At 37.3% G+C, this 21,970-nt stretch overlaps 1 protein-coding gene across 1 annotated transcript; it reads left to right on the forward strand.

The window, feature by feature from the left end:
* Positions 1-1,805: 1,805 nt before the first annotated feature.
* On the forward strand, positions 1,806-2,615 carry LOC131074871 (UDP-glycosyltransferase 73C7-like). The gene has a single exon (XM_058011598.2). It carries the CDS (start codon positions 1,806-1,808, stop codon positions 2,613-2,615), a length of 810 nt encoding a protein of 269 aa, XP_057867581.2.
* Positions 2,616-21,970: the final 19,355 nt, after the last annotated feature.

Raw genomic sequence — 21,970 nt, forward strand, 5'->3', positions numbered from 1 at the left:
TAATTCTACAATGGTAGCATTATAGGACTCAAAAAAAAATAGAAAGTGATTGATTTAAATAGTTGCAAATTTTAAAATAAAAGTGAATGATTTAAATAGTTGCAACTTTGTATATCTTTCTCATTTTTAAAAATTAAAATAAATGGATAATTATAATAGTTGCTACTTTCTATTTTTTAATAGTTGCAATTTTATACATCTTTCTATTTTTTTAAAATTAAAATTAATAGATGAATGAAAATTTGCGACTTTCTATATTTAAAAAAATAAATAAATGAATTTAAATAGTTGCAACTTTCTATTTTCAATTTAAGAAAGTTTCTATCTTGAAAACAATAGTCACAACTTTATATATCAATTTCCAATTTTGACAACATGTCTATTTACCCTACTCAAAAAATCTAACCCTACTCAAAACTTTCATGAATTGGATTAGACTATATAGCTATCTATCTGGCCTTCGGTCATATCTACATATCCGGCGCTAGCAGCCCTATCCTATAGAGATATACAGTACAGTAGAGGGGGACTGAATGGTTGATCTGTTCCCCCGAATGGTCGATCTGTGCAGAATTTCGATCCAGCAGATCAAAGTACAGAGAGGTCAGAACCAACCATGGAATCCAATCCCTATTGCACACAACTTCTTAGAGCTATTATTGCTTGCTTGTTGCTATGCCTTACAATTAAATGAAAAATACAAATAATAGGCCTTTGCAAAATAGCATTAAAAAAACTTGATATATTAAAATAGATATGCTAGTGATAAACTTCCCACCCATTGTTGTATGTCAAAAGTGATTCCACTTGGGGGAAAAAAAACTGGAAAGTTAAAAAATTAGAAGATTTATATGTTGTATGTCATAACTTACGTTAGGGTAGCATCAAACAAGATAACTCGTGTAAACTCTGGTAGGCTTTTTCATTAATAAATTGCAGATGGGTGGATGTCTAATCTCTAACACTTTGCATGCAAACACTATTATCTACACGCTTACCGTGTCTGACCTCTCTCTTTATATAGAAATGAATTGTCAGTTAGCTATATTCGTATTAGTGGTCCTTTGTTAGCCCATCATTGCCTTTTCTTTGCTACATTCAATATAATAATATGTCATCTTGTCGCTTCCCTGAATCTGCTAATTTGATTCATAATGAATAATAGTTGTGGAAAACCCCACATTGTGACGGTGTCATTCCCAACTCTCGGTCACGCTATCCCTTTACTTGACTTTACTAAGCTACTTGCATCGCATGGTCTCACCGTAAGCTATGTCACCACAGCTACTAACTTACCTCACCTGCAATACCAATTGGCACAAGCTATTTCCTCAGTTCTGGACATTCACCTCCCAGCCCTTCCTACGCCTACTGTGGAAGGCTTAGCGGTTGGAATAGAGAGCTTAGAACAATTACCCACTGAGTAGTGCGGTCTTATTGTTGAACTGGCTGTTAAATTTAAACACTCTTTTAACATTTGGCTTGAGGACCAGCAAGCTAGGATGGAAGTTCCAGTTTGTGTAATACATGATGTGCTTTTGGGATAGAATATGGAGGTAATCAAAAAGCACAATATACCCAGAGTGGTATTCAATACTTATGGTGCATTTGGACTAAGTGTCATGCGTTTTGCATGGCTGTCTGCATCGCACAACGCATTTGAAGAAGGGGGAGAGGGTATAGTTCTGAGCTTGGATCTGCCCGCTCCTCTCATATTTCACAAACATGAGATAGACCCCAATTTGTTCGACCCCATCATGCTCTAGTTTTTAGGACGTTTACAGTCGCTCAATGAAAGTTGTGGAATGTTGATCAATACATTTGAGCAGCTAGAGCCTGAATATCTCCAACACTTGAGGAAACAAATAGGGAACGTGTGGTCCGTAGGGCCCGTGCTCCCACCAAGTTCTTCTGGTAGGGCCTCCCGGGGAAAAATGGCAGGAATTGGTGAAGAGAAGTTGCTACAATGGTTGGAATCTCAGAACCCAAGCTCGGTTGTGTATATATCCTTTGGAAGTCAAACCTTTTTATCCGAAGAGCAAAGCAAGGCGTTAGCATGTGGTCTGGAAACCAACGAGCAACCCTTCATTTGGGCTATCAAAGTGTCCCCAAAGATAGAACCACTCTTATCTGACACACCACTAGATCTGTCTTGCACTTGTCTTCCCAAGGGCTTCCATGAGCGCATGAAGAATAGAGGGCTGGTCATATGGGGTTGGGCACCACAACTTCTTATTCTCTCACATCCATCTGTGGGTGCTTTCATGAGCCACTACGGGTGGAATTCTATGCTTGAAAGCGTAAGTCTTGGAGTCCCGTTGGTTACATGGCCCATGTATGCAAACCAACACTTCAATTCGAAACTGGCAATCAAATTGGGGATCAGAATTCAAGTGTGCGAGAATAGAGATGGAATTCCAGAGAAGCAACGAGTGGAGGAGGGTGTAATACTTGTGATGGGTAAAGGTGAGGGTAAAGAGATGAAAAAAGATGTAGAGAAGTTGAAGGACATGGCCGGAAAAGCTATTACAGAGGGAGGATCTTCCACCGGGAAATTAAAAGATTTTGTGAATGAGATGTATAAGTTTCACCTAGCAAGAAAGGGTGTAAAATGAAAGAAGATTTCGAGAGGGAAATGCATAAGCCTAGTATATCTAAGCTATCTAAGAATTTCAACGTCTATTAGTAGTTATTTACAGTTTTTTCAGATCTGCTTGTTTGAGTACCTAAGTTGGTTGTGTGTCTGGTTACTAGCACTTGTATCAGAAGGAGGTGTAAGGGCTACATCAATAGAAAATTATATATAAGTTAATATGTTAGAGTACAATTTGATATATATTTTTAAAAAATTATAATTTAATTTACAATCTTATATATAATTTTTTTTTTTTGTGTATAAATTTTTTAAATACAGTCTTGATTTTAGGTTGATTTATGTTAAAGCTATCAATTTTTTTATGAATTTTGCTTCATGCTTTTAGTCATCTATTTGTTTTGGTTTACAACTTAACAATTTTACACTAATATTGTAATGGAGGTGTAGTTGTTTACAAATTATAAAAAAATGTTTGTTGACTTGTTAATATAGAGTAAAGTCTCAAAATTAAAAAACCATTATTGAATAATTATTAGATAGGGGTGCTCAATGATAGCAAATAAAAGGTAGTAACTCACCTATTTTTAAAGAGGTAATTTGAAAGATATTTTGAGATAAGGATTTGGATTAAATTTCATATAAGTTTGAATTTAATTTGAAAGGAGATATTCTAAACTCGACTAGTATATTTATAAATGGATCTCTTCACTAATACTTGTTTATTTAGTTGCACAAAATATTTTGTTAAATACCTTGGAGGATTGATGAAAACATCTCCATACTAAAAAATTTATCTATGTATTATGTGTATGTAGATCATTGGGTGTGATTGTTGGCACTTGCAACATCATAATTGGTTTATTAGTCTGCACTGCTTCTTAATTGTGATCCAGTTTTCCCATGTGGAAAAACAAATTTGTTTACCTTGCTCATATTGTTTTTAGTAAAATATGCTAATTACAACTTTCATGTGCCTAATGAATGAGGTATTAAGGCCTCTTATTGATTCATATGTGATTGTTTACTTAACAATATCTTAGTATTTAGTAAAACCTGTGAACAATTTGTCCATCTATGACTAGTGTTCAAAATTTTGAGCAAGCACAAGTTGCTACTTAATGAAAGAACTATTATTTTGCAAAGAATTCTCTTGTGTACATTAGGAATGATTTGAAATTTTGAAAAGGAAATATTGACCATTCAAGAATAGAGGCAATCATGAATTGGCCATAGCCTACATGCATATCCAAAACTAGGTGCTTCTTTGGAGCAGCCCACTACCTCAATAAGTTTGAGAGTTCTTTATCACATTTTTATGAGTCATTACATGTTATCTTCAGTTGTAAGAATTACTTTAATTAAAGTACAACAAGATAGCATTATTTTGACTGCCTCAAGCATAAAATTAGTAACATACTATTTATAACACTTTCAAAATCTACAAACTTTTGAGATTTAGATTGATGCAAGTAGCTATGCTATTGTAGTTTTATTATTGCAAGGAGATAAGCTCATTTCCTATCCTTCAAATACATTTAAAGGAGTTTCCATAAGTTATAGCACACATGATAGGGAGATCTATGCACTATCTTCATCAATGGGAAAGTGTAAACACTATCTTGTGGTCAAGGAGATAGTGGTTCACACAAATGACATCCTTGAGTCATTGGCCTTATATTGAAATGGATGTTGCTAAGTTTGTAAGTAGCTACAAATAATGTAGTGTGAGAAAGGTAAGAATAAGAATTTTGGGTTGTATCAAACATTGTTTTTGCATATGAGGCCATGTGATAGCATCTATATGGACTTTGTAGGTTTCCTTCCAAGGATAAAATCGAGGCATGACTTTATCTTTACCTACTCAAATGGGGGTACTTGTATATTCTTGCATGGTCAAACACGATGAAGAAAGAGGTAGAGAATGTTTGTCTTTTTAACCTATGTTGAGAGATAGCCATGTATTAATTATTAACATGTGTCTTGCACATTGTTTATTTTTATTCAAAGAAGAAGCATGACGAAAATCATGGAGACTCTCATCGTTTAATATAAATGATTTTACTCCACCCTTTGTCAAATTGAACAAGTTTATGGAACTTGTATCTCCTTTGTTGTTTCATCTCCATAAACACAAGCATGGAGTTATTTGTTCAATTGTAATGTTTCTATTTCATCCAACCTCAATTTGGGCTAGATAATGATAAAGGGGAGTTAGCCTTCACGTGCTTATTTAATTTAATTTAGCATAAGAGGACTTCTAGAAGAAAACATGTACTACCACCTATAATAGATTCCTCCTTAAGGAAAAGGGTAAAATAAGATTTCTAGACATAGATAAACATCAAAAATTACCTCTAGCCCCCTTTGTTTGTTTTCTAAGCAAATTAACCATCTTATTTAATGAATTAAGTACATACTACAACAATTGCAACTACTATACTGGGATCTAATAGGATAAATTAAAATTCATTAACACAGACCTATAATGTATCTTTCTAGTTAGTTGTCTTTAGCTCTTTGGGTTGTTTGAGAAAAGGATTCAATGTTAAAGAAGGCCAAGAATTGATCATTTTTCTCTACAGAAACCTTGTTGGAGAAGTTGGAAAAGTGTGAATTAATAGAAAGAAAGAATGGGATCAACAAAAATGGGTATTTGGAAAAAAAACCTACGAGTTTTTCTATGACTACATGATCAAAAGAACATTGTAGGTAGGGATTTTAAGCATCTTTTCATAGTCATTTTTAATCATTCTCTCCCGCTTCCCTATTTCAACTCAAACGATTTATGTCGGATAGTTGTTCTAATTTCTAGTTCTCAGCGGGAATTCATTTGGTAGGTTAGTATTACTGAAATATTTTCTTTGCAAATTAGATGGCTTTATAAATATGTACAAACATGAAAATGTTGTCTCTTATAATGACAGTATAGATTCAAATATCCATTCAGTCCCAAAATCCATATTTCAAGAAATTAGCTTAAATGTTAAATTTAGGAGATTAATGCTATGGTAGGAGGGGAGCCTTAGAAATCCCTTTTCATGTGACATCTTGGGTGGTTTTCTTATGATCAATTAACGAAGATAAAGGAAGTTAGTTTTGGGGCCAAGGTTGAATTTATAGACAAATATGGAAAATAATTTAACAATTAGATCTTAGTCTTACTTCCTAAAGTTGCATTATCTTTCCAACCTACTATTTTAGGCATTTCATGATTTTTCTAAAGATTCATTTTTGAGTGTGTTTTTACCTTCAATTTATATAAAATGTATATTTATTCTTGAACCTCAACCAATTGGACTTTTTTGCCATCTATAGAAATTAGATTTCTCTCACTATTTGTATGTTTATCTTCCTTCACCTTCCTCCCTCTCTCCTTACCTTATAGAAATAAAATGGTCAAGTATGAAATACCTACACATACACAATTTTTAATTACTCACAATGAAGTGCTTAGGAAATGAAATGCCATAATTGAGATGCATTACAAGTGGAAAAAAGAAAAAAAAATGCAGTCAGTTAAATACAAACTCATGATTTAGAACATGTCAAAGAGAATTTCCAAGAGTATAGTCCTCCACAATTAGGAATTAATATTTAATTGGTAAACTTAATTTCCTTTTACATTTTACTTGTAGGAATTTCTCATTGAAAAACAACTTAATTTTCCAACATAAGCTGACACATGACCTAGTTCCCTATCAAAATGATGTTACCATTAAGGGGCCCCAAAATGGGCCCTGATTGGGAGGACCAGAGTGGTGGGAAATTTGTTCCATAAGGACCAGGGTGCCAGCACCCTAGTCTTGACCAATTGTAAACCAAGAAATAGAGAAGAGATGAAGTGCATGATGAAAAAAATGAGATATTTGCAAGGTGTGAGTAGAATCAGGGCTCTGATTAGGTTGTGGGACACAAACACCAAGGTGAGGTCCTAAATGAGGATAAAATTGTAAGGAATTACAATTTAGGATACTACATTTAGCCCCCACTTGAGTGGGAGTATGATACTAAGCATACTCTCGGTAAAGTACAAAAGTTTGCATTGAAAACTATCATCAAGATATGAAAGAGGTAAGACATACTAAGGACCCAATGATCTTTAGGATCTTACTACTTAAACATCAAGATAGAAGGGACATCATAAGGGAAAAAGAGAGAGAATCGTGACCACTAACCTAGTAAGGTTTGTTTACTATGAGTCATGAAAAAGAAAAATTACAAAATTACAAAGCAAAATGCTAAGTTTGCAAAGTAACTTGAGTATCAAAATATGCAAAGAGTGAAATATTGAGAGGACTATATGCCCCACATTAAAAAAATGTCATATGCCACAACTATAGAAATTCCTTTAAGGTAGCATCCATCCAAAAGACAAGAATGTTACCACAATGATATACTCCGAAGAAAGGATAAATCAAAGGATAACGATCACAAAACACATAAGGGTTCTACTTAAATTTGGGGTTAGTATGCTCTTATGATAAATAATATATATCATGAAGTATATTTTCATTTAATTGACCTCATCCCCAAAAGAAAGTAGAACCACAATGGAAGAAAGGCACATCTATCTTTTGAGTCAACATGGAAGAGGCCAAAAGAGATCTCAACGATTTGCATCATCCTCAAGTAGAGAACACTAGGGACAACAAATATAAGAATTGAGAAACAAATAGAGGAAGGTTACAAATAAGCGAGAGAGAGAGAGAGAGAGAGAGAGAGAGAGAGAGAGAGAGAGAGAGAGAGAGAGAGAGAATGATGCAATTTTACATTTCAATCTAGTAGAATGTACCATCCTCCATCAAGATGATGCAATTTTACATTTCAATCTAGTAGAGAGTTCTCTTCATCCTTGTCACACATTATATATTTTTTTGGCCCAACCATCCCTAAGTGCTTCCTCCTTTCCCCCATCAAAATTATGCCTCTCACCACAAGCCAATCAAAAACACCCGCTTTAGGGAGACAATCTTTTTCCCAACACAATCTTGTCGGCCATTCCTCCCTCTCTTACCTATTGTCCAATAATTGATAACCAATATTAACTGAGTAGTTGCCAATGTTTCGCACCACACCACATAACAACATCCTTGCCACTAAGATCAAAGACTCTTCTACTTTTAAAGATACCCTCCTTTACTTTGATGTTATCTAGATTATGTAGAACACCTCTAATAGATTTCCACCCCCATTCAATCCTTCCATAAATTATTTGGGGTTCCAGATAATCCCTAACTTTAACTCCCCAAGCCTCCTCCAACAATCTTTTGACCTTCATCACATCCTTATTGCTGCCAATGACCTCCATACCATCTCGTGCGTCTACCCAAAAATTAGCACTCCTTCTATCACCAATCTGCCATGATAAATGATTTGTTATTACTTTCCTACAGGAAACAATGAAATTCCAAATTGTTGATTCACGTGGAGGGTTTGCAATGGTAAAGATCCTCCAATCATCCTAATGATCCAAGTACTTTGCATGCAAGATTTGTACCCAGAGTTGATGAGGTTTTTTATAGATTGCCCAAACTAACTTTGCCCCCATTGCTTCATTCATTCACTGTCAATTCCTTAATCTTATCCCTCCCTGCTACTTGGGCATGCAAATTTTGTCCCAAGCAAGTAGTGGAATCCTATCCTCCTCTTGAACACCATTCCAAAAGAACTTTCTCATTTTTTGTTCAATCACCTTCAACACCTTTTAGGGAATTTGTAGGCACATCATTGAGAAGAGTGGTATAGCAGAAATAACCGTTTTTAACATCAAAATACATCCCACCAAAGTCAACCATTTACTTTTCCATCCATCCATCCTTTGAATGCAATAATCTACAAGATTCTTCCATGGAGCAGATCGACTAGCCCCACCAAATAGAGGAATACCCAAGTATTTTCCTGGGAGACTACCAACTTGGATTGCCAAAATATGCAAAATCTCCCTTTGTTTTCCCAAGGGGGCGTTAAAGAAGAAAATTTTAGATTTCCTCCAATTAATCATATGACCAGACTAGTTAGTATAATTATCCAATGCACTTCTCAGAACCCATGCTTCTCTCAAGGTTGCCTCCCGAAACAAAAGAGTATCATCAACAAATTGTAAATGAGAAACAACCCTTACATCCTATGTGATTTTAACACCCTTCCAAACACCAGCATCCCTTTTCCTAGCAATCAATCGACCTAGCACCTCCACCATAATAATGAATAGGAAGGGTGAAAGAGGGTCACCATGCCTTAAGCCTCTAGATGCTTCAAAGAAACCTTGAGGACTGTCATTTACCAAAACAAAAAAGCACGGAGTGCACACACAACTTTTAACCCAAGCAATCCATTCACCACAAAAATCATTTTTTTGCAAAGTAGCAAATAGAAAATTCCACCTTACCTTATCATAAGCCTTTTGTATGTCTAGCTTGACTAACATTTTAACCATTCATGTGATCTGAATCAAATGAATTGCCTCATGCGCCACAATAATGCTTCTACTATAGACCTGTTTAGAGCAAACCCACTCTGCTCCTCTGAAATGATTAACTTTAACACCTTTTTCAGCTTGTTTGCAATCACCTTGGTAATAATTTTATAAATGGTGTTACATAAGGAAATGGGTCACATATCATCAAAAGATACAACTGTATGCTTCTTTGGGATAAGGGTGATGAAGGTGCTATTAAAGTCTTTCAAAATGAAACCCCCAACTCTAGATTCCTCCACTACTTGCCATATATCCATGGAAAACAAATCCCAATTTGTTTGAAAAAAGGTTGTAGGGAAGCCATCCGACCCTGGAGCCTTGTCACCCCCTAACTCAAAAAGAGTTGTCTTCACTTCCTTAATGGAAACTTTTTCTATCAAATATTTGTTCTGTAAATTCGTAATGCACTTAGGAATAACATCTAGAAAGTTCACATTAACCATTCTTTGAGGATCCTCCTCCATTACTAGTTGCTAGAAGTAGCTCATTGTCGCCTCCTAAATCTCCTTTTGATTGGATAACACAACACCTTCATTATTATTTATGGAGAAAAATTTATTACTTGACCTTCTAACCTTTACCGAACTATGAAAAACCTGGTATTTCTATCCCCTTCTTTGAGCCAAGTTTCTTGAGACTTCTGCCTCCAAAAGATCTCTTCCCTCACAAGCACCTCCATATACTCCTGGTTGAGTTTTTTTCTCTTCCATGTGTTCTGATTCTGACATACCATTTTGAATAACTCTGTTATGCAAGTTTTCCAAGTTTTTTTCAATGGCAAGCTTCTTAGCAAAAACATTTTTAAACTTCTCTTTATTCCATTTCTTCAGAGACTCCTTTAAAAACTATAATTTCTTGTAGAATATGAAAGCATGATTTCCTTCCCAAGCCGAAGAATTTCGCCATAGGTCCTCAATCAAGTCTCAAAACCCTTCATCCCTGAACCACATCATTTCAAATTTAAACGAACATCGTGCTGGGGAAAAATCATCTTGAATAAGGCTCAGACTTATCAGATAGTGGTGTGAACCATGGGTAGGCAATATGATAGCTTCAGTGTTCCATGATTTAGACACCCAATCACCTGCAAGAAAGAAGTGGTCCTAATTTTCTACAATATTTGAAAATCCAGCTCTTCCGTTGGTCCATTTGAAATCCCCTATCTTAAATTTTAATTCCGCCAAACCACTATTAATAGTAAAGTCACTGAAATCTTGTTGCACTTGACTAAACCTTATATTCCCACCTTTCTTTTCTATAGGGAACAAAGTGGTATTAAAGTCTCCCCCATCACACAAATGTGATCATCCATATTCGCTAAAATGCTCCCCAACTGCTCCCAAGTTCTCCTTTTATCTAAAGCACTGGTCAGTCCATAAACATTAAACAAATTAAAATTGCTTTGTATAAATTTTGAGTACACTCACACCCATGGCCAATTCTTCTCCATTCTTACTGGTTCAATATTTAGAGTGTCATTATTCCACAAAATCCCTAATCCTCCCGAAGCTCATGTTGCCTCAGGAAAAAAAACCTCTCCATTTTTGAAATCGCAATTGAAAATCTTGAATATCTTCATCTTTTAATTTAGTTTTTTGTAACATCACAACATCTGGTCGTACTTGATCAATCACCTCTTGTCAGGGGCATTGCAGCCCCTGACATTCCATGAAAGGCACCTCATTGCCTCCGAGAAAAGTCATACACTCTTCCCGATCTAAGTTTGGTTTGTCCTTTAGCTAGACCTACCATCTCCAGCCTTTCCCTATTGGACCTCACCCCTCTGGACCTCTTCTCACCTATTTTTGGTTTGGTGATTTTTGAATTAGTTTGATTCAAAAATATTTTTTCCAAAAATCCCTCCTCCTCCTGTAGACCCAGATTGCCAATATTATTGGTTTCATCATCTGACTCTTGCAAATCCAAACCTTTCTTTTTCGGAGATTCCATGTCCTGATTATCCTTATCCACGATATTTAGAGTTCTTATAGGTGAGGTCTGGATATATTTGAAAATTTCATCATCACATTCCTCCACCACCTTATCAACATTTCCATCTCCCTCCTCCAAGCGGGACTTGAGATTCTAGACATTCACATCATCAACTAAAGGTTCATTATGAATTAAGCCTCTATTCTTGGTGCGGGAGCACCTAGGGCTTAGACTATCTAGTTTTTCAATTTTGGCTTGTACTGACCCTACCCAAGTCAATAGTGAATAAGGACTCCAGGAGGATCCAAGTGTTAGTGTTTTGAGTCAATGTAGGCCTAGGTTGAGTTCATTCTTCATAGGTTTGCATTTTTGTGTAAGTAGTGGATTTGAGTAGGTAATTGACCTTCTTGATGGTCAAAAGTGTCAAAAATTGGTATAGGAATTAGGGAGGGTCAAATTAGTCTTAGGAATGGTTTAAAAGTCATGGTGATGACTTAGAATGGGTCTTATAGGTTGAGAAGACCAAAAAGTGCAAAATTGCAAAGTTGCAAAAAGTTGTCATGACAACTTTTGTCCTGAATTGGTTGGCGATGGAGTTAGGGATTTTCCAACACCCTAGGATGACTCCACACGTGGGAAATATATAAGTACCCTCTCTTGCACAGTTACCAAGGTTGGAGAATGTCTCATGTAAGTTCAACAATCTGAAACTACTCATTTTCAGACTAGTTGGCAGCATTTTGGCTTGATTTTACTCATTTTGTAATTGAAGATGGATTGAATCCATTGATCCAAAAATGGATTGAGTTTCCCTAGTGTGTTATAGTACTATTTTTTCCATTTAAATCTTTGTAGATACTGTTCATTTGTGTTTTCTTGCTTTAGTTTGCAAACAACCAGTTTTGGCTTGTATATAGTAGTGCTTTTGTAAATATGGTTGCCCTATGAGTTCCACACGTGCTGCGAGGGAAACCACCTGTACAGTGTACATATGTAGGGGTAAGTTCTGGAGAATATTGTAAGCATGACTGTCACCTTGTTCTAGGCGAGTCCAGGAGCAACCCGGCTAAAGGAAATAAGGTGAAAATGTGGTGTAAAGTGCAGGGGTGAGTACCAAATCACTGTCCAAGATTTTGGAGGAGCCCAAGGATTTGGGACAGAGTTATCAATGCAAGGAGGGGCCTTGACAAGTTCATTTGATTCTCAAACCCCAACTTGACCATTCACTACCGGTTAGAGGCCTAGAAAACCCTTCAAAACCCTCATTTTGGGGTTAGCACATTGAATGGTGGAACAAGAAGACAAAACCACAAAAATATATTGAGGTTAAATGAATCATTGAAGGAAATCCAAAATTGTTAGGGGGTCTTTTGGACCGTTTTCACTCAAGCCCTAAAAAACCGGTTTTAGGAGGCCTAATTGGGCTAATTCCTTGTAGCCCTTTCCCAGGCAAGCTTTTGAAATCGGTAAGAAACCTATTGATGGAAAAACTCAAATGGACCCTAAATGAATTAAAAACATGAAAGAAGACACCTCCACACCTCTGCAACATCTCACAATGATAGGAGGTCAATTTGACAACTTGAAGCCAAGAAGCCATAATTGAGCACATGGGAAGCACTGTGAATTGGTAGGGTTCCTAGCCAAAACACTTGAAGAAAACACCTTGGAAAGGTAAAGAGTCAAGCCCTAGAAGAGATTGAGAAGGACTTGGAGGTCTGGAGAGCAACTAGGCCTGGTGAGTTGGTGGAATTGAGCAACACCAACTAGGTGAAGTGTTAAGCAAACTAGGTGAACCCCACCAAATTGGTATCAGAGACTATAAGATTTGGGCTCGGTGAGTAGATGTCCTTAGTGGAATCTATAGGAGATAAAATCATGGTGACCAATGCAGAGTTGGAAAAGAAAGTGGATGATCAGGAGGAAGAGAATAGACTCCTGAAGGAGAAGTTGCTAGAACTGGAGAGTAAGCTTGGTGAGGTAGAAACCAAGGCAAATGAAGTGTTGGTAAAGGTGGAAGGAGAAGAAGGGAAGGGTAAAGAAGTGTCAGAGATAGACAAGATACCTGAACTTGATCCTATCCTAGAGAAAGAACCTTTCTTGAAGGCGTTGAAGGCGTTGAGTGGCAAATCACTGGAAGGATTGCCATTGTTCACTGGTAAGATGGAGGCAGAAGTAGTCATAGAATGGATAGAAGACATGGAGAACCATTTTGAATGTGAAGGCATAACTGAAGCCCAGAGAGTCAAGGTAGCCAAGTCAAGGATGAGAGGATCTGCTCTCACATGGTGGAAATTTGTGCAAGATGAAAGGAAGAAAATGGGCAAAGCACCCATCTCTTCTTGGAAAGGGATGTTAGTCAAAATCAAAGAAGTCTATCTTCCTGATGACTATGAAGTGAAAATTCATAGGAAGAGGCAAAACTTAAGACAAAAATACCTTGATGTCAATAGCTATACAGAGGATTTTCACAAACTTATCCTTAGATCTCATGCGGTGGAAGAAGAGAGTCTCAAGGTTGCTAGGTACCTAAATGGTCTACGGTAGAACATCCAAGAAGAAATCAGTTTAATGAGCCCAAAAATAGTCCATAAAACCTATCAACTTGCCCTTAAGGTGGAGGAAAAACTGAAAACAAGACATGACTCAAGCAACAATAGAGGCAAGGGTAGAGGAAAAGACAATAGAGGCCATAGGGGAGGTTTTGGAGGAAGAAGTTCTGAACAAAGAACACAAGGAGAGTCTAAACTCACTGAGAAACAAGAGGGTAGCACTAATAGAGGAGGATTCAATAGAGGAAGGGGATCCAACAATGGTTTCAGAGGAAGATCTAGTGGCCAAGGTAGAGGTTCTTCATATTTTTCAACAATGAAGTGTTACCATTGCAACCAACTTGGTCATCCAGCATATAGGTGCCTAGAGAAGGGATCATCATCACATGGTAGTGAAAGAAGAGTGAGCTATCTTCAAGAAGAGTCTTCAAGTAGCAAGACTTTAGAGGTTGCCTTAGAGTTAGAGGTAGGTGACAACTTGATGATAAGGAGAACTTTGATCAAAGAACCGGTCAGAGAAGATCCAAGCCAAAGAAGGTCCTTATTTAGGATCAAATGCAAGATTATGGACAAAGTGTGCAAAGTGATCATTGATTCAGGGTCTACAAAAAATATTGTGTCAGAAGAGGTAGTGAGTAAGCTTAAATTGCAAAGGATACCTCACAACAATCCCTATAGAGTCACCTGGTTGAACAAAGGCCAACATGTCCTATTCAATGAGCAAGCATGGGTGGATTTTACCATTTGGAGGTATAAGGACAAGGTGTTATGTGATGTCCTACCCATGGATGCATGCCATCTTCTATTGGGAAGACCATGGCAATTTGATAGACAAGCTATCCATGATGGAGCCAAGAATGCATACTCATTCAAGAAAGATGGAGTCACATTCAAGATTTAGTCTATCCTTGAAGAAGGTGAAAAGAGGGCAGCAGGTCCTAATGTTCTTTTGGTGAGTGAAAAACAGTTCTTAAAGACACTTGAGGAAGGTGAAGGTATAGGGTTTGCACTTGTGATGAAGCCCAAAGAGGAAGACAAGAAAGAGAAGCCAGATTTGCCATTAGAGGTGCAAGATTTGTTGAAGAAATTCAAAGGCATAGTAAGTGAAGGACAACCAGCCACCTTACCTCCTAAAAGGACCATAAGCCATCAAATAGACTTCATTCCTGGAGCATCCTTGCCTAATAAGGCAACTTATAAAATGACTCCTCAACAAAACGTTGAAATTGCTAAGAAAATCCAAGAGCTCTTAGACCAGGGCCTAATTAGGAAAAGCATAAGCCCTTGTGTTTTCCCTACCATGTTAGCACCAAAGAAAGGTGGTGCTTGGAGATTGTGTACTGATTCTAGAGCCATAAATAGGATCACCATCAGATATAGGTTCCCTATTCCTAGAATAGAAGACCTAATGGATTGTTTAGGGGAAGCCAAGTACTTTACCAAGATTGACCTTAAAAGTGGATATCACCAAATTAGGATTAAGGAGGGTGATGAATGGAAAACTGCATTTAAGACTATTAAGGGTCTTTATGAGTGGCTTGTAATGCCATTTGGCTTATCCAATGCTCCAATCACCTTTATGAGACTCATGAATGAGGTGATGAAGGAATTCATAGGTTTGTGGTGGTATATCTAGATGATATTCTCATTTTCAGTACAGATAGGGCAGCTCACATTAATCATTTGCAAGATGTATTACAAAGATTGTATGATGAAAAGCTAACCACGAACTTGGATAAGTGTGAGTTTTTTAAGAAGGAGTTGGTTTACCTTGGGTTTGTGTTGTCTCAAGGAAACCTCAAGATGGATCCCAGCAAGGTTGAAGCCATTATAAATTGGCCTACTCCCAAGTCAGCAAAAGAGGTGAGAAGCTTCCATGGACTAGCTCAGTACTACAGAAAGTTCATTAGGCAATTTCGTGCTATATGTGCACCGATGCTAGACACCATTAGAGGTGGAATAAAGGCAAAGTTTCAGTGGGGTGAAGCAGCAAACAAAGGTTTTGAAACCTTGAATGAGAATATAGCTACCCAACTGGTGCTAGTGTTGCCTAGTTTTGAGAAACTTTTCATTGTAGAATGTGATGCAAGCAATGTTGCAGTAGGTATTGTCCTAAGCCAAGAAGAAAGACTGGTAGCTTTCCATAGTGAGAAGCTAAGTGATGCCAAGAGGAAATACTCCTCTTATGATCTTGAGTTGTATGCTTTAGTGCAGGCATTGAGGAAGTGGAGACATTATCTCCTCCCTAAAGAATTTGTAGTCTATACAGACAACCAAGCCTTGAGTTTTCTAAACTCACAAGACAAGCTCGGTCATAAACAGATAAAATGGGTGGAGTATATGCAGGCCTATGCATTCACCATTAAGCACAAGAAAGGGCAGTTAAACCAGGTTGTTGATGCATTAAGTACGAGACTTTTGACAGTCCAAGAAATCCAATTGAGAAGCATAGGTGTGGACAGTTTTAGAGACTTGTACCTGGAGGATGAAGACTTCTCAAATGCCTACAAGGTGTGTAAGGAGTATCAAAATCACTTCCATAGTGAGTATTCTGATTTTACTTTGCAAAATGGACTATTGTTCAAAGGTGGGCAACTTTGTGTGCCTAGAGGCTTAATGAGAGAAAACCTTATACAAGAGAAGCATAATGGCAGCCTTAGTGGACATTTTGGAGTCAATAATACTCAAGAGTTGGTTCAAAGGTACTATTATTGGCCAAGGATGAATCAAGATGTGAAGAAATATGTGGAGACTTGCATAGTTTGTCAAAAGGCCAAGGGTACTTCTACAAATGTCGGTTTATACCAACCTCTTCCCATACCAAATAGACCTTGGGAATGCATTAGCATGGACTTTGTTGTAGGTTTACCAAGGACAAAGCATGGATATGACAACATTTATGTCATTGTGGATAGATTTAGCAAAATGGATCACTTTGTGCCTTGCAAGACTACTCATGATGCATGCCAAATTTCTCAATTGTTCTTCAAAGAGGTAGTGAGGATACATGGTTTACCTATGAGCATTGTTTCAGATAGGTACTCAAAGTTCATGAGTCATTTTTGGAAGACACTATGACAAAATCTTGGCACCAACCTCTCTTTTGGATCAGCCTACCATCCTCAAACAGATGGGCAGACCGAAGTGGTGAATAGAATCTTGGGAAACTTGTTAAGGTGCCTTACTAAGGAATATGGTTAGACATGGGATCAAGTACTCTCACAAGCTGAACATGCATATAATGACACCATGAATAGGACTGCCGGCAAGAACCATATTGAAGTGGTCTATGGTGTGCACTCAAGAGGCATTTTGGATTTGAGAGACTTAGGAAGTGAAAAAGCAAGAAGTGGATATGCAGAAGACTTTGCTCAATCGATGAAGGAGGTCCATGAACCAGTTAAGCAAGCATTGATGGAGAATACAAGAAAACTAAAAAAAAAAGTTGATGAAAGAAGGAAAAACCTACAATTTCAAGTGGGAGATCTTGTCATGGTGCACCTAAAAAATGAAAGACTACAACAAGGAATGCCAAGCAAGTTGCAAATGAGGAGGATAGGTCCATGCGCCATTCTAGCCAAGTATGGAGAAAATGCATACAAGGTGGATCTACCTAGTGACATAGGATTGTCACCGGTTTTCAACATAGTAGACTTAGTTGCATACAAGGGACTAGTTCAAGGTTCAGATTGCAGTCACTCAAAGGTTTCAAATGATGTGAACAACCTTCAGTTACCAGCCAAACCAAATACAAAGGCCGAGAAGGTGTTGAGTTCAAGGATCACCAAAAAGACAAGGCATCAAGTCTATTGGGAGCACCTAATAAAATGGAAAGGTATGGATGATGATGAAGCCACATGGGTTCTTTAAACAGAGTTCAAGAAGCTTGGAATTGATCAGAATCTGATTCCCAAGGAGGAGACATGATCTTCTTTTGTTTGGGAGAATGGTGCAGGAACACCTATGACTTAGACTATCTAGTTTTTCAATTTTGGCTTGTACTGACCCTAGCCAAGTCAGTAGTGAATAAGGAAAATAGAAGGGTCCAAGTGTTGGTGTTTTGAGTCAATGTAGGCCTAGGTTGAGTTCATTCTTCTTAGGTTTGCATTTTTGTGTAAATAGTGGATTTGAGTAGGTAATTGACCTTCTTGATGGTCAAAAGTGTCAAAACTTGGTATAGGAATTAGGGAGGGTTAAATTAGTCTTAGGAATGTTTTAAAAGTCATGTGTGATGACTTAGAATAGGTCTTATAGGTCGAGAAGACCCAAAAGTGCAAAATTGCAAAGCTGCAAAAAGTTGTCATGACAACTTTTGAAAATTGTCATGACAACTTTTGTCCTGAATTGGTTGGCGATGGAGTTAGGGATTGTCTAATGCCCTAGGATGACTCCACATGTGGGAAAGCTATAAGTACCCTCTCTTGCATGGTTACCAAGGTTGGAGAATGTGTCATGTAAGTTCAACAATCTGAAACTACTCATTTTCAGACTAGTTGGTAGCATTTTGGCTTGATTTTACTTATTTTGTAATTGAAGATGGATTGAATCCATTGATCCAGCAATGGATTGAGTTTATCTAGTGTTTTATAGTATTTTTGTTTCTATTTCAATCTTTTTAGATACTGTTCATTTGTGTTTTCTTGCTTTAGTTTACAAACAACCAGTTTTGGCTTGTATATAGCAGTGTTTTTGTAAATATGGTTGCCCCATGATTTCCACACATGATGCCATCATGGCTTGTTGGGAAATGGAGGGAAACCACCTGCATAGTGTACATATGTAGGGGAAAGTTCTGGAGAAGAGTTTAAGCATGATTGTCACCTTGTTCTAGGCAAGTCTAGGAGCAACCCGACTAGAGGAAATAAGGTGAAAACGTGGTGTAAAGTGCAGGGGTGAGTACCATATCACTATCCAAGATTTTGGAGGGGTCCAAGGAGTTGGGATAGAGTTACCAATGCAAGGAGGATCCTTGACAAGTTCATTTGATGCTTAAACCCCAACTTGACCATTCACTGCCGGTTAGAGGCCTAAAAAACCCTTCAAAAATCTCATTTTGGGGTTAGCACATTGAATGGTGGAACAAGAAGCCAAAACCAAAAAAATATATTGAGTTTAAATGAATCATTAAAGGAAATCCAAAATTTTTAGGGGGTCTTTTGGACCGTTTTCACTCAAGCCCTAAAAAACCAGTTTTAGGAGTCCTAATTGGGCTAATTCCTTGTAGCCCTTTCCTAGGCAAGATTTTGAAATCGGTAAGAAACCAATTGATGGAAAACCTCAAATGGACCCTAAATGCATTCAAAACATGAAAGAAGACACCTCCACACCTCTGCAACATCTCACAATAATAGGAGGTCAATTTGACAACTTGAAGCCAAGAAGCCATAATTGAGCACATGGGAAGCACTGTGAATGGGTAGGGTTCCTAGCCAAAAAACTTGAAGCAAACACCTTGGAAAGGTAAAGAGTCAAGCCCTAGAAGAGATTGAGAAGGACTTGGAGGTCTGGAGAGAAACCAGGCTTGGTGAGTTGGTGGAATTGAGCAACACCAACTAGGCGAAGTGTTAAGCAAACTAGGTGAACCCCACCAATTCTGGTGGATTTTTCTAGAGACTCTATTTTAATGCAACACTCCACTATTTTACTCAAAATGAATATCTTCAATATGTGGCATCAGATTCCTGTCCTGCTCTGTATATATATTTCAACATTCTCCTTTAACTTCTCCCTTGACTCTTTATGATTATCCTTTACACCTTCTAGGTCTGTCCTAGGCTCACCAATCTCTAGATTATTATTTGCCATATCATTTTGACCCTTATTTTCTTTGACCATGGAGTCATTATAAAGCTTTTTGGAAAAAAATTCCACTCTTGTATGGGATTCATTTCCTTCGAGATTCAGACCTGTAGTCGTTATATTGGCATCCTATGCTATTTCAACCTCCAAGCCATTAACTTCCTTGTTTTGATTGCTTATGCCTTCCGACGAGACACTCTTTCCATCATTTGCTGTCATATCATTAACTTGTGTCAATTTTACTAACATGTCTTGAAGCCTAAATTATAACATTGATTCTTCCCCTTTTCTGTGCTCCGACATTCTGCATCTAAATACCCTTTTTTTCTTGCATATAGCACAAACATGAATCAAATCTTCAACTTCAATAGGTTGTATCCATACTCCCTCACCCGACTTCAGTTCTATATATTGCGGAAGTGGATGAATGGCTTGCCATTGAATGTAAACCCTAGCATACTTACTATATTCTTTTACCTCCCGAGCTTCATTGGCCATTAAAAACCCTCCAACTTGTCGCCTATCAACTTTAGGGCTTCAGTATCCCAATACTCATGAGGGAGATTATAGAGTCGTATCCATAGCGGAAGAATATCGATCTCCTCCTTCTTGGGGTCAAAGTTTGACCTGTAGTCTTTAATAAAAAAACCCTTTCCCCCCATGAGAAAATGATCACTATTTAATATCCATTGATTATCTTTCTCACTCGGGCTAATGACAAGATAAAACCCATTTGCGAGGGTTTTCAACATGCAGGCCTCTCCCCAGTTAGCATAAACCCACGACCTAACTCTAGAGAAAGCAAGCTAGTCTCCATTCCATTTCATGAAAAAGACTCTACTTTTTAAAATTTGAACTAAAATCTTCCATTCGTAGTTATCTACAAGTATGGAAACTACAGTCACATGCTCTAGACTTTTGCATACCTTTTTTATCTACGGCTTCGGGCTAGCCTTCTTTGGTCTCTAGAATTTCTTTTCAATCGTTCTAAAATCCACCCGAGGTCCAAAATGAATAGATGCAAAACCCCATTTATTTCTATCCCATTCTCTTAATCCTTTGTGAATGAATCTTTTCCAATTTTTCACAACATGAAAGCTTTGACTTTCCTGTCCCTTCCATGCCCGATACGGTGGCTGCCACTCCCTATTTTGATAACCTTTGATTCTTCAACCTCTGTAGTTCCAAATCTGTCTCTGGCGTCTCTTTCTGTGAAACCCTAGCTCCGCCATCTTGCACTGCTTGCTATAATATTATGTATTTTATTAATATGTCTCAACAATTTTTTTTAGTTACTAGTTAAAACCACAAATTGTGAAATGATTGCAATAGTATCAACCTAAGGACAAGTACTAATGACCTAATAACCTAATCAAATTTACAACAAAATAAAAAAAATACTATGTTATAATTAGCCCCAACAAAATTTTTTAGTCACTAGTTAAACTACAAATTGTGAAATGATTTTAGTAGTACTAACTTAAGGACAAGTACTAATAACCTAATAACCTAACACAAGTACCAATAAGAATACTAAGGTTGGGTCTCATGGAGGGGGCCTTCCTTAAAAATAGAGCTAGAGCTGGTGAGATTTTTAAGAATATTTTAAAGTCATTGCTTCCATGAATTTTGAAACGCGGTTTAGTTTAAAAATCAAGCTCTGAAATTTAAGGAAGTTGGTAGTCTCATGAATATGATACCTTTGTCTGTTATACCATGTATAGTGATAAAACAAGTAAAATAAATCATTTTCCCTCCAATTTTTCTTTTAATGAAAATCTAAACTTGGATGATTGATAAGTGATAGATAACATCCTTATGCTGGTGGGGCAATTTCTAGCCCCTCCATTTTCACCCGCTCAAATATGCAAGCCAAAAAATAGGAGCTCCTCTTTTCCAAGGAAAAATTCCAAATAATAATGTAACAATTTTTTTTCTTCATCCAACCTCCTCTTCCTCAAAAATAGAAACTTAAGCTCCCATGAGACGGCACCATAACTCATGAATTATATTAAACCTTCTATTAAAAAAATATAAAAATCATTTTACATACTATCTACGTGTGTGGGGTGGATTTCATTTACATGAACGCCTAATTTTTCCACACGGGGCCTCCCCCTAAAGTGTTTCAGCATCTACTATTAGGGTTTCCCTTATATCGTTAGTGCTTCTATGTTTCCGCCTACTGGATGGTAGATTTCCAGCGACCACCGTTTAGGGTTTTGGTTGCGCTGGCTTTAAAGGACCGGAGGTTAGGGCTTAGAAGGAGTGGCATTACCTGCACTACTCGTAGCGATTAGGGTATGAAAACGCCCACTTACTTTTCGTGAACACTGGTACCATTAGATTTTACTAACATGCTATTATTGTACGATTGCCTGAGTGGTTATATCGATCCATTTTTGCAACGATGAGGATGTTCAGTTAATTGCCTTTTGTGTTCTATGCTCTGTCTTAACTCTGTTCGACCCTTTATTTTATTTTTGAAATGTTTTCGTTGTTCTTCGGTAGGGGTATTTGCTATCATTGTATGATGTTATATGCCTTCTTAATTTTATCATTTAATTTGGCTAAGTGCTCTGTATCAGAGTTTGAATTAACATTTTTTTGGGA

Source organism: Cryptomeria japonica, chromosome 1, assembly GCF_030272615.1.
Source record: "Cryptomeria japonica chromosome 1, Sugi_1.0, whole genome shotgun sequence".
NCBI classification, from domain to species: domain Eukaryota; kingdom Viridiplantae; phylum Streptophyta; class Pinopsida; order Cupressales; family Cupressaceae; genus Cryptomeria; species Cryptomeria japonica.